At 47.3% G+C, this 12,152-nt stretch overlaps 1 protein-coding gene across 2 annotated transcripts in view; it reads left to right on the top strand.

Moving 5' to 3' along the window:
- The window catches only part of EEF2KMT (eukaryotic elongation factor 2 lysine methyltransferase), a 238,467-nt gene extending 227,762 nt beyond the window's left edge, over positions 1-10,705 (top strand). For both annotated transcript variants that reach the window (XM_085628276.1, XM_085628275.1), the window contains one exon: positions 7,490-10,705. In XM_085628276.1, the coding sequence (XP_085484402.1) occupies positions 7,490-7,590 (101 nt within the window). In that variant the 3' untranslated portion in view covers positions 7,591-10,705. The remainder of the gene's footprint in view (positions 1-7,489) is intronic.
- The last annotated feature ends 1,447 nt before the right edge of the window (positions 10,706-12,152 follow it).

Here is a 12,152-nt window from a genome sequence, read left to right as displayed (position 1 = left end):
AAGAGGGATAAGACAATCAGAGCTATGTGCAGGAGTTAGGAGACCAACCTGAAGACCCTCACGACGATTAGACCACACATAAGAAATGGTGCTCCTACTGACATCCTAAGAGGTTTCCATTTCATTGACGAGAAAGAGGAGATAATTGTGGCTCAAACAAGAGAAGAGATACTACTTCAGGGCCATAACTCTCAACTGTATCAGGACTTGGCAAGTTGAACATTGAGAATGAGAAGAGAATTTGTGCAAATCACGGATCAGCTCAGATCATACAAACTACCTTACCAATGGGTGCACTCCATTTTGCATCATCTTTCAATGGAATCAGAGCAGAATCATTGGAAGATTTATGGGAGAAGCTAGGACAACCTTGGCACTGAAGAACATTGAACCCATAGGCCCTTATACAAATCCTCTGGAATGTACTGCACCTGGGGAGACAAGTCTGTGGCAATGAGTAAAACGGAGAAGGAGTTGATTGTTGCCAGAGGCAATGGCTACTGTTGCTGCGCCTCAGACGTTATAGGCAACACTCGGAACCAGAATGATATGGCTCAGTGGCAGACTTGCAAGAGGAGAAGAAACCAATCTAAGTACACTTATGAGAACTAAGGGCATTTCACGGTTGGGGGCCTAGCTTTTATTGGTGGGGGAGCAGCGATAAACTTCTGTCAGACATATCCTGTAGCAAGGGTACTCGCAAATAATTTCCCAGGAGCCAAAAAGTTGGATCTATGATGTGACGGAGGGCAGCATTGATGTCAGCATGGTGGCGGGCCGGGATTTGGAGGTGGGCAGGGGCATAACGGAGGCCTGTGCATCCCCATGGTGTGGGGGCCTCCCATTGTTTCTTGTTTGTGAGGTAGCCCCATACCCTTTAAGCCATGCCATTGCATGTCTTGCTGAATGCGTGCAGTGACATGGAATAAGAAATAGATAAATGCTCGGGAAAGCCACTCTGCCTTCCCTAGAGGGCCCGACATGTAGGGGCGGAGGGGGGGGGGACTGTTCAGGGGCACCCCCTTCAGCCCAAGACCAATGAATGCCTGTGTGATCTGGGATACGCCGGGGTCCTTTATCACATTCTGCAGAGGAGCCCCATCAGTTTGTGATGCCACTGCGTGGGCCGGGGGGGGGGGGGGGGGGGGTGATTAGCGGTAGTGAAGCATATGCATCTAGTGGATGATCTCCACAATGTGAAACCAGAAAACGTGAGATTAATCCTTACTTCCCCACTTAACAACGTTGTGTGATCCTAAGCAATTGTTTTATCTCACTTTCCCTCCTTTTTCTTCATTATCGCATGAGATGAACTCGAAATACATGACTTCAGGATGAGTGCTGTAAAGAACCTTCGACTGTGTTTGATATACTAAACTATAATGTTGGTCATGTATATCTTATAGAGACTTCTAGCCTCAGATTCCCTACTTTAGAATTATATTCGGGCATCAGACTGGATCCGGACATTTTTCGTGAACAGTACCTCTATGTGCCAGTAGATGGTGTCATCTGCTTGGAAGTGTTGTATGCGGTGCCTATATAGACACCAACCCAGCACAATGACGTCCGTTCTTTTCTTTCCACGCCAGTCAGTGCAGCTCCGGAGAGAGCTACCCTATCAATCACTTTTTGACTGAGCTTCTTTCGATGTTTTGTTGAAGTTTGTGAGTTCGTCTCCTGGTGTGGCAGGGATGTCCACTAGGAAGATTGGCTTCAAGCCCTGTGGTGCCTATCATCGACAGATGTCGGTGGCATACCCTCATCTTGTTTGCCTCTGGTGCCAGGGGAAAAACCACGAAGCAAAGATCTGCATCGATTTCTGTACCATACACCCCAAGGTCTTCAGGGAGTGGTCCCTCAAGCTCCTTGCTGTCCGACGAGCTATGCTGCAACAGTCTCCATCCCGGTCGAGAGGACGGTCTTAGAGGCGAAGATTTTTGTTGCATTCCAAGTCATCAGGCCACTCGGGTAAGTCACACGAAAAGAAAAACAAGCATTGGCATAGCCAATAGGTCTCGCCTTTGGGACCTTATAAGTGTTTAGCCATGCAACAGTTGCATAACTAAATACTTATAAGGTCCCAAAAGCGAGACCTATGGCTATGCCAAGCGGCCGTGTGGCCGCGAAAGTGAAAGTGATCGCGATTGCGATCGTGATCAACATCAAAGCGGCCTTGCGGCCGCGAAAGTGACTGTAATTGCGGTAAAACGCGGCGCGCGCGCCCGCACACATGCACTTTAGCTCTAGGCTGGCCTGGTAGCACTTTTTGGAGCACGCTCAATAATTCTCGCCAGACCAGCGCATGCGCTGGGTCAGGCGAGACCTAAAAAGGAAGCAGTCGAAGCGGTCTTCGACTTCACCTTGTCCGTCGGCTGACGAGAGGAAGGAGCATTGACATTCGAGACCTGGCTCACAGTTGAGCAGCACCTGGGTCAGCTCCGTGCTTCCGCGAGTTTCCGGGAGCCGAAGCGACCCCAGCTCAACTCCAGGAGTTTTACTAGGCCATGTGCCTCATATTTACGCAGTCCGTCCCTGCCGGTGCGCCTTTAGGCTCTATGCATTTGGAAGGGGCCCCTACTGGTTCCACGCCAGAGACTCCAGGTCTGGTGCCCTTCAGGCCCCTTGAATCCACAGATGGATCCAGTCCGGCACCATTCGTACCACTGCGACCTTCCACGGCACCGGTTCTGATGCTGATGATTCCGGTGCCACCAGCATCCCCCTGGTGGCACCATCCCCATTCTTATCCCCCTAATCTGAAACAGAGCTGGAGGGTATCGTCTGACATCGACCAGAGTCATGCCTTCCAAACCAGAGCCCCCGGGGGGGGGGGCCTTGAAGGTCTTGCGGAGGGTGTAGAAACAGGTGGAGGCGACGGCGTTGATCTGTCGGGTCACGGTGAGGGAGGAGTCTAGTATGATCCCTAGGTTTCGGGCTTGGTCCGGGGGGGGGGGGGGGGAGGTGTGCCGTGGGCAGAGGGCCACCAGGAGTTGTACAGTAATGGTGAGAAGGGCAGCCGAGGTCCCGGACCTTAGCCTCCCCTTGGTGGCAGTCAAGACTGTCTTGATGGAGGTGCTTCAGCTGGGAGTGACCCCTCAGAACCGCTTCTCATATTCAATAAAGCCATTACTGACTTCCTGCTTGGGACCTGGTCCAAGCCCTGCACATGGGCTCCTGTGAACGGGACGATTGCCCTTCCCCACCGCCCCGCCCCATGGGACCCTAATTTCCTCACTCCACACCCCACCTCGCAGGACTTGGTGGACCAAGCCTCTACTGACCTTCTACGCAAATCCTGGTGAATTCTGGCTGTCGCTTCAGAAAGGAATCCAAAAGGCTGGGCACCTTAAGGAAGATGTTTTGTTCCACCAGCTTACCACTGCTGTCCATGAACACTGCATGTCTTTTGGGGCGTTACTCCCATGCTCTATGGATTTTGGTTGCACTGGTGCTGCCCAGTGACCCAAATGAGGCCTGGTCCATGATCTCCCTCTGTTGCTGACCGGAGAGATGCAGCAAAGTTCACAATCAGATGTGGGCTGGATACCACCGACTCCTTGGGCAGAGTGATTTTATCAACCGTGGATTTAGGGCTCCACACCTGGCTGAGGAAAACTAGCTTTTCACAGGATTTCCAAGCATCGCTTATGGACATGCCTCTTGATGGGTCCCGTCTCTCAGAGACAAGGTGGATTCAACGCTGGAGCTCTTTAAGGACACCAGGGTTACGGCCAGGTCCTTGGGCCCTTCCATGGCCCCTTGCCACCCCCAATCCGCCTTTCGCTCCTTTTGTGGCCATGGAAGGTGCTTCCACCCGCATCTATACCCACCCAGCCACTGCCGTGCACAGTTTTCTCAGCCTCTGTGTGTCGGAGGACTCGGTGCCCCTAGACTTCGTGGGTTGGGCAGACAGAGGTTGGGCCAGTCCACCCACTGGCATCAACAGTCTCCAAACCCTTATAGATTGCCTGCTTACCATCATGGGCACCCAGTGGAGGCAGGATACACCATCACCTGCCCCAGTGGAGGCCTGTAACATCAGACCAATTGCTTCTTCAAATTGTCCCAAGGGGCTACTCCCTCTCCTTCATGACTAACCCGCCACCCAAGCCACCTGCTTGCGACAGGATGATGGAGGACCATCTTACTTTGCTCCACCAGGAAGTGACGGCTCTCTTGGACAAAGGAGCCATAGAGAGGGTGCCGATGTCAGAAGTAGGTTGTGGTTGTTATTCCGGCTACTTTCTGAGGTGTGATCCTATCTTAGACCTGTGCCCTTTCAGTTTCTTCTTTTTCGGGAAGGTGAAGTTTAAAATGCTCACGCTTGCTCATGTACTGTCTGCCCTGGACCCGGGAGACTGGATGATAGCATTGGATTTGCAGACGCATACTTCCACACCACATTCCCATCCTGCCTGCTCACAGGCATTACCTGCGGTACACGGTGGGCCACAAGCACTTTCAGTACGCTGTGCTCCATTTTGGCCTTACCAGCGCCCCTCAGTTTTTACAAGGTGATGGTTGCAGCTCATTTATGGAGTTCAGGGGTGTCCATCTTCCCCTATCTCGATGACTGGCTGTTGAAGGTGGGCTCTCCCTAGGCTGTCTTCTCCCACATCCAGACTTTGGCAGGCCACCTGCATACACTGGGGTTCACTATAAATGTGCTGAAGTCACACCTGTCTCTTTCTCTGATGCTCCCCTTCATCGGAGCTGTTCTGGACACAATGCAGTTTCAGGCTTATCCTCCCAAAAGGCAAGTCCAGGATATTCAGGCTATTATACTGATGTTTGTCTCTATTCTGGATTCCAGTGAGACAGACTCTGAGGTTGCCTGGACTCATGGCCTCCCGCATCCTGCTTGGGACACATGCCCGCTTGCATATGCGGGCACTGCAGTGGGAACCGAAACATCAGGGAAATCTCCCCAACATGGTCCATATCTCGGAGGGAACTGCAAAAGATCTGCAGTGATGGTTAATGAACCACGTTTGGGTCAGCGGCAGACCCCCCTCTCCCTTCCTCAACCATTGGGGACCGATGCATCACTTCTGGGATGGGTTGGCCATCTGGGAGGGATGAATATCAGAGGCCTCTGGTCTCCACATCATCCTTCTGGACCCCTGGGTGATCTGGCTGGCAATAAAAGCCTTTATACCCCCCCCCCCCCCCCCCCCCCCCCCCGCCATCAAGGGATGACTAGTGCAGGTGTTCACGGACAACACCACTGCCATATGTTACTGCAACAAACAGGTTGGGGTGGGGCTGTGGACCCTTTGTCAAGAGATGCTGCATTTCTGGACATGGCTGGAAAGTCAGGGCATTTCCCCGGTGGTTCAAGGCCTGGAAGGCTCTCTGAGCACCTGGGCAAATGAACTCAGCTGATCACATATGGCATCTCCATCCACAGGTGGTTCAAGGTCTCTTTCAGCAGCATGGAGAGCCTTGGTCAGAGCTGTTTGCCACTGCTGAGAATGTGCAATGTCTACAATTCTGCGTGCTGGAGTTTATAAGGCTACTCTCGCTGGGAGATTCTTTTAGACTTGAGTGGAGCTGAGACCTCCTGAACGCCTTTCCAACCATACCACTCCTGCCCAGAGTTCTCAAGAAGATCAGGCCTGACTGGGCAAAAGTCCAGAGGCGGTTGCCACAAACAAAGGCTGATAAGGCAGGTGGAGGGAACGTGGGAGCGGGGAGTGTGGGGGGCTGTTAGAAGAACTTACCTGAAGCCACTGGTCGCCTCCCGCGTCGTACTTCATCTTCTCCTCCTGGCCCCAGCAGCTCCTGGAACACACTTGCATCCAATCCCAATGCTGCTCTCCTACTAGGAGAGTAGCGTGGGTATTTGGCCTGAGCTGGCTGAAATGACGCTCTGCTCAGGCCAGGCAGTCTGTGAGGGTTTCTTCAGCCTGGCTGTTCAATGCAGCCAGGATGGAGAAACCGAAGTGCGCGTGTGGGTCTTCGTCAGCCCGGGACGGCCAGCCAAACACATATGCGCGGTTAGGGAGTAAACATAGCACGCCTCCTCCCGTGCCCCACCTCACCCCTCCCTGCACAAGCTGGCTCAGAGCTGGCAGATGGCTCTGATCCAGGCAGTGGGGCGACGCTCCTCCGCAATTGCGGAGGTGATGCTCCTGCCCAAGTCATCTTTGTGGCTCCAGAATGGGCTCAGAGAGTTATGTAGCCTGAGCTGTTGAGGCTTTTTGTTGATGCCATTTTTAGGAAAAATAACCATTGACTTTCTTACACAGCACTTTTCCCATTTTACAAACCCTTGATGCCCTTAGAATCCCCGTGATGTGGAAACAGTCTCTCATTTGGCGAGGACACATTTTGCAGAAGAAAAATGACAAATGCCTAAGTGTGAAGTGCCCGAACCTTTGTCAGAACACTGGGGGTAGTTAAGACCTAGTAGCTAAGGGGTTAAAAATATTTATAAATTAATATATTTATGTTTGTATTATGTAATACACATTTAATTTGAAGAGTTAATGTGCTTTAACATTTTATTTTATTCGTTCCAGGTTAATACTAATTATTTTACATGATCTTATGTTTATGTTACACATAAGAATGTTTAGTGATCTTTATTGAAATAATAAACTTTATTTAATGTTCCACACTTTCCCATAGGGTGATCTCCAGCTCTGTGGTGGGGATTTCCACCAACAGGTATAATGTTACTAGTAGTAACTTTGCACTTGTAAATTATTTTGTAGAAGGCTACACTGCTTTATTAAAAAAGGGTTGAGACATGCAAGTCTTCATCTAGGTGTAAATCTCCAGTCGGAAATCGTGATCAGCAAAAAGGTGAGAGTTACACCTACGTGTAGGAGTAGATCTACATTTGACTAAATATATACATGTATATTTAAATTCATATATCTGTCTCTAGCAATGACATAAGTTCCGTATTATAGCTTTGTGATCTACTTTATCCAATTAGTTTCATAAATGGGTGATGTTTTTATGGTCTGTATTATGGGTCTGTATATTCAGAGAGTTAACCACAACCAACATCCTGCGAAGGAGGAGGACCGAGCTTTCATGTCCGCTCAGCCTGTCTATCTATTTCTACTAGTCAGGTAGTTGCAATTATTTGTTTTTGCATTCACTTATATCAAAGAGGTGGCTCTATCCAATTTACTAGACTTGTTTTTAATTTTGAGCTCTAATGATATCTGGTCTCTAGATTGTGCTTTATTTACCACTCTTTGCCGTTTACTTAAGTGTGACTTAGCCAGTCCTGAAACTTATTCCACATCAGATATGATTGACAACTCATGTCTGCACAGGAACAAGGCTCATGTAAAGTTGTATTTTATGCAGGCTGATGAATAATAATTGGAATTTCTGTGTTTAAATGATCTCCAGCATTGCACAATGATGTGACATTTAATTCTGACTAGAGATCTCAGGAGTCTACAAATTAAATATTAAACTATTTGAAACAGTATAACATGTCTTGTGTTTTTTTTTTCCTTAGGAAATGTTGGAATTCAATGGGAAGTGATTCCTGGTCACATACACAGATTCTTTCCATCTGATGAACAGTCCACTGTAGAGATACTTAGATTACATACGTAGACTGGCATGCAGCATGAAATAATGAGCAAAAGACAACTTAAGCTGATGAAGAAAAAAAAAGCGATGTTCCCAAAAATAACAAATGGAATACCGGGTATAGAAGTCTGTTAAGTGGATGAACATTGGGTGCAGTCTACAAATCACCGGCTGTTGCTGAGAACATAATTTTTTGCAAATTGAAGACCGTGGACAACACAAATACAATATCTCCATAATTTGCAACAAATACTTATTGAAGGTAGTGTTTGGATTGTCACCTTCTGGAAGCTGTATTTGTTTCTGAAGCAGTAGTATTTTCTCTGCCACTAAAATCATAAATACAAAGGCCAGCTAACTTGGAATGTTTATATATATCTGTGAAGGATTAGGAGAATGTGGATTGAACCAGGCAGTAAGGAAAGTTACAGAATATTACAAATGCAAACGGAGATGAGATAATACACTTACTGTTCTCAACCACATAACCGGTCCTGGTAAAGTACGTCTGAACACAAAAAAATGAACATTATAATAAATAGCAGAAATAATATTTCCCTCAAAGTGAAAGCCTGCAAGAAGGTTGTACAGATATGGAATTTAAACCAGCAGGGTATGTATCTCTACGTACTCGAGGAGCAATAGGACAGCTCCCCTTTCCAGAAGAATAAAAAACAAGGCAACTGGAGAAAGTTTCTTTAATGGCGATGTCATGGGTAAAGTGGACCAAATAATACGTAACCATAAACATGTATATCAGACTTAAAGGAAACTGCATAGTAAGACGTTAGAAAATATCTGTATTAAAATCGAGGAATGTTGCTTCTAGTTTATGAAAGGTGTATCAAGACAAATGCAAACCAGCATTGCCCGAAGCAATAGCTTTGGTTTTGAGGAGTAAAGAGGTTTTTCAGGTTTAACACCGAGGACCAGGGGCAGTGGCGAGTCAAACCTGTCTCTTATGTAGATCAAGTACACATTCTTCTGTACACCCAGGCAAGCAGCAGTACTACAACATTTCCGTGAAAGATCAGGAACGTGCTCAAGCCTAATCACACGTTTCCAATCGAATAAATAAAGATGTACAACACAAGGATTTTCATGCACACAAAGCTAGTACAGCTCTGGCAGCAACTATGCATGCCTCTTTCACACAGGTCGGGTGCAGCACAGCAGCAACAGCTGTTCTTGCATGCATAAGTCAACCAGAGACTGCAGTGGTGGAGCAGTCCCACTGCACACAAAACGTATTGCACATCGGCAGTGCACGTTTCTGTTATAGACAAAATACATGTTTTTCATGGCAGCATTAGAGCAAGCTTCCCTCACTCACAAAATAGGTACCACATGGGCCTCAGCAGTGCAAAGTTTCTAAGATTCCCACAGTACATTTTATAGGCAGACATCATTCAAGCTTAAAAATGCATGGTCTCAAAATAGCACCCACAATACAATAAGGGGGAAACTGTTTATTGCTGTATGTTGCTTAAGGACAAATGCAGACTTGCTTGCCTCTGTTAGATGGTTTGGGGATCTTGCTTACTGGACAGTGCAAGCTGTCTATTTGCCAAATGACCTAATTTCAGATTACATTTGACTTTGAGCCAGAACATTGCTTACCATTGGTTCGGTTTGCTTCTTATTTGTTAGCTTTGCTTCCTCTTCTTGCATTTGATCCTTCACGGGAGCACAGTTGCATGGCTTATGTCCTTCAACTGCTCACTTTTCGGGCACTACAGTTTTTCTTTAGGGTTAAGTACTCCACAAGAGAGCACGTGTTACCCAGATTTCTCCCTTGTGTACTTCTCTTCCATCATCTATCGCTCACAGTGTTGCTGTTGCTTGTGTGCTTCTCCCCATCCCCTAATTGGTGTACTTGCCCTCGTGTATTGCTCATACCCCCGCAGTGCTTTCTTGCCTATGTGCTTCTCCCCTCAGCTTCACATTGCTCTTTCTCCAACCCATTTAACTTTCTCCCCCTTGCACTGCCCTTTTTCAGACCTTTTTTATTTACAGATGCAACTCGGATCAATAAATAAAAATAAAAAAATGTAATTTTATAGGCTCATGCATGTTGAGTGCACACATCTACAAAATGACATGGCCATCCCTGTCATAGGCGTTTTTTTTCTCCCCTCTTTAGCCTTGCTGTAGAACATTGCTAGCAACCATTGACAAAGCCATTAGGTCCCAAGGGTGTGACCTAGTGCCTGTAGTGACTTCAGGTTGGACTCCCGTGTGGTGCCCCAACAGCAAGGACACTAACATCTTGGCTTCGGTAGTGGTTACTCCGCAGATTAACCACCTTCGGGCTATTTATCACTTTCTTCTGGCTATACACCAGACAATACTATTATATTCACGCACATGGGGTTAAAACACACATCACCCCAGTACACTTGGTGTTGCCTAAGTTATCGCAACACTACAGTGCCGTTGTCAATGCTTGTTTTAAATGTGCCACAGTCGCAGAATGCTTCCTTATTCAGGCAGCTATGTCTTGCCATTGTATTTAATGAGGGTTCTGGATTCTAAACGACGTGTTACCACAAGGCCATACAGTGGAGTAGAGTAGTAGTTGTTCACAGGCAGCCACATTGCATCACTAGAGAGTTTTCATACAACGGATTAAACCATGTATGTTTTGCAACCAATATGAGAGTCAGATCTGCATTGGTGTTTTTTTTGCTTCCCTTACTTCATAATACACTAACACATGTTAATAGGCGTGCTTTCATGCCAATATTGTTTAGCTTTGTTTTGGCAGATCTCTGTTGATCAATATTGAAGATAATTCATGAGATGAAAATACAAATATTTGCCTACGGATGACTTCTGGTTGTCATTCAACTGTTATTTAGCAGGGAAAGGAAAATAAAATGTGTTGTATCTTATATACAATGCATCTTTCCTAGTTCATGGTCCTTGCTGCTCAGCCAGTGTGGATGTTGTAGAATGTTGGTATGAGGATGAGGTCACAGAGTGTTGGGATGCCTGGGGAGTGTCAGTTGAGAGTATGGGCTGAGCAGCAAGGGAGCTGCTCCTGGTGGGGCTCGCACCATAATCTATAGGACTCTTGATTACTTGATTATTTCCATCTATAATCCATCTTCAATAACTATCATCTTCTTCATCTACCCCTCGGCTTCCATGGAATTATTTTATATTACCACATTTGGCGACGATTTAAAGAACCTACATGTGCCTCCTGAAGGACTATTGAAATCTGAAAATTCCTGAAGTGACTACAAGGCATGAACTTAATTTTAAAGGTACAATTTTCACTTTAAAGGCACACTGGCACCCTGTGAGCCCCACCAGTGACCTTCCATCGGTCGCCCACCGCTTTCCTGCCAGTTCCTGCCTTACTCTTCCTTATTTTTCCCTTTATCTTCCTGCCTAATTGCCCTGTTTCCTGTAAATCACCCTTATTCCTGCCTGCTACTAGCTGCCATGAAAGCACTTCATTACTTTAGCAGCATCCCAGAGTAGTTTTCACCCCGTTACTCTCTTTGGGGCAGATTTATGAGCCCCTTGCGCCACTTTTGCGTCACTTTTCCCAGGTTAAAAGTGAAGCAAAAGTGGCGCAAGGGGCTCATAAATCTGCCCCTATGTCCTTATTTGAATGAGATGTGCTGCACTGGGAGAGCTGTGTGACACAATGTATTTGGTTTTTGAAAAAACGGAGCTGAAGGCAAGAACTGGAGAATGTAAACTAAATTCCATGCTTTGACAATTCAAGAAGGTGTTTGAGAGGCACATGAGCCCAGCGGATTTGTTAAAAAAAAATTTAAACGGAGAAGTAATATTATTGTCTCCACCTGCGGGAGAAAATGGATTTGGAGGCCTGTTTACGTTTAATTACCTGCATTTTCAACTGAAAAATGCCTTGTCACAGCTCATTTACAGCATGGACACGTGGAGAACACAAGCTCTGCTATTACGTTTTGCCAGGTGAGGCCCTTGTTGTCCATTAATTTTAGAGCTTTTGCGACTTTCCCTCAACTCTCTCAATGGCAGTTAAATCACCGTTTTTCTTTATATGGAGCTCGAGCTAACATAGAATGCATTCACCCTGAGCACATGCATTCTTACCTGTGCCCAACGCTCCTGCCATGCCTCATAGTGACCACACCGTCATCCGCTTCAGTCAACACGCATACACAGACGTCACCCAAAGATTACACTGACACTTTATTTGTGGGTGAAGAACTGCTGCAGGTTTATTTCATACAACACAGTATGATAATAAAATTGGGTTATCTTACGGGCGATCCAGGGCAGGCAGCCCCTTGCTGCTCCGCCCGCCTGGTGAGCCAGCACACACGGTGGGTCGATGCCCGGCAGTGTGGCACATAATTATTTACAGATCATCCACTGGGTCACGTGATCTGTCTCCTACTCCCGCCCCTTCCGACAGGGGCGGAGCGTGTTGTGGCACACCCCCGGTTGGTCAGGCCCCCCAACCGCCCGAAGGACTAACGGGGCGCCGTTGCGGTCTTCCCAGAACCCCCTTCGGCTCCTGGACCTTGGCTCGGGCACCCTTACTGTGCCGGACAGGGGTACCCTTACTGTACCGCCTGTCG

This window comes from Triturus cristatus, chromosome 10, assembly GCF_964204655.1.
Source record: "Triturus cristatus chromosome 10, aTriCri1.1, whole genome shotgun sequence".
In the NCBI taxonomy this organism is placed as follows: Eukaryota; Metazoa; Chordata; class Amphibia; order Caudata; family Salamandridae; genus Triturus; species Triturus cristatus.
This window is presented reverse-complemented; position numbering and strand designations above follow the sequence as displayed.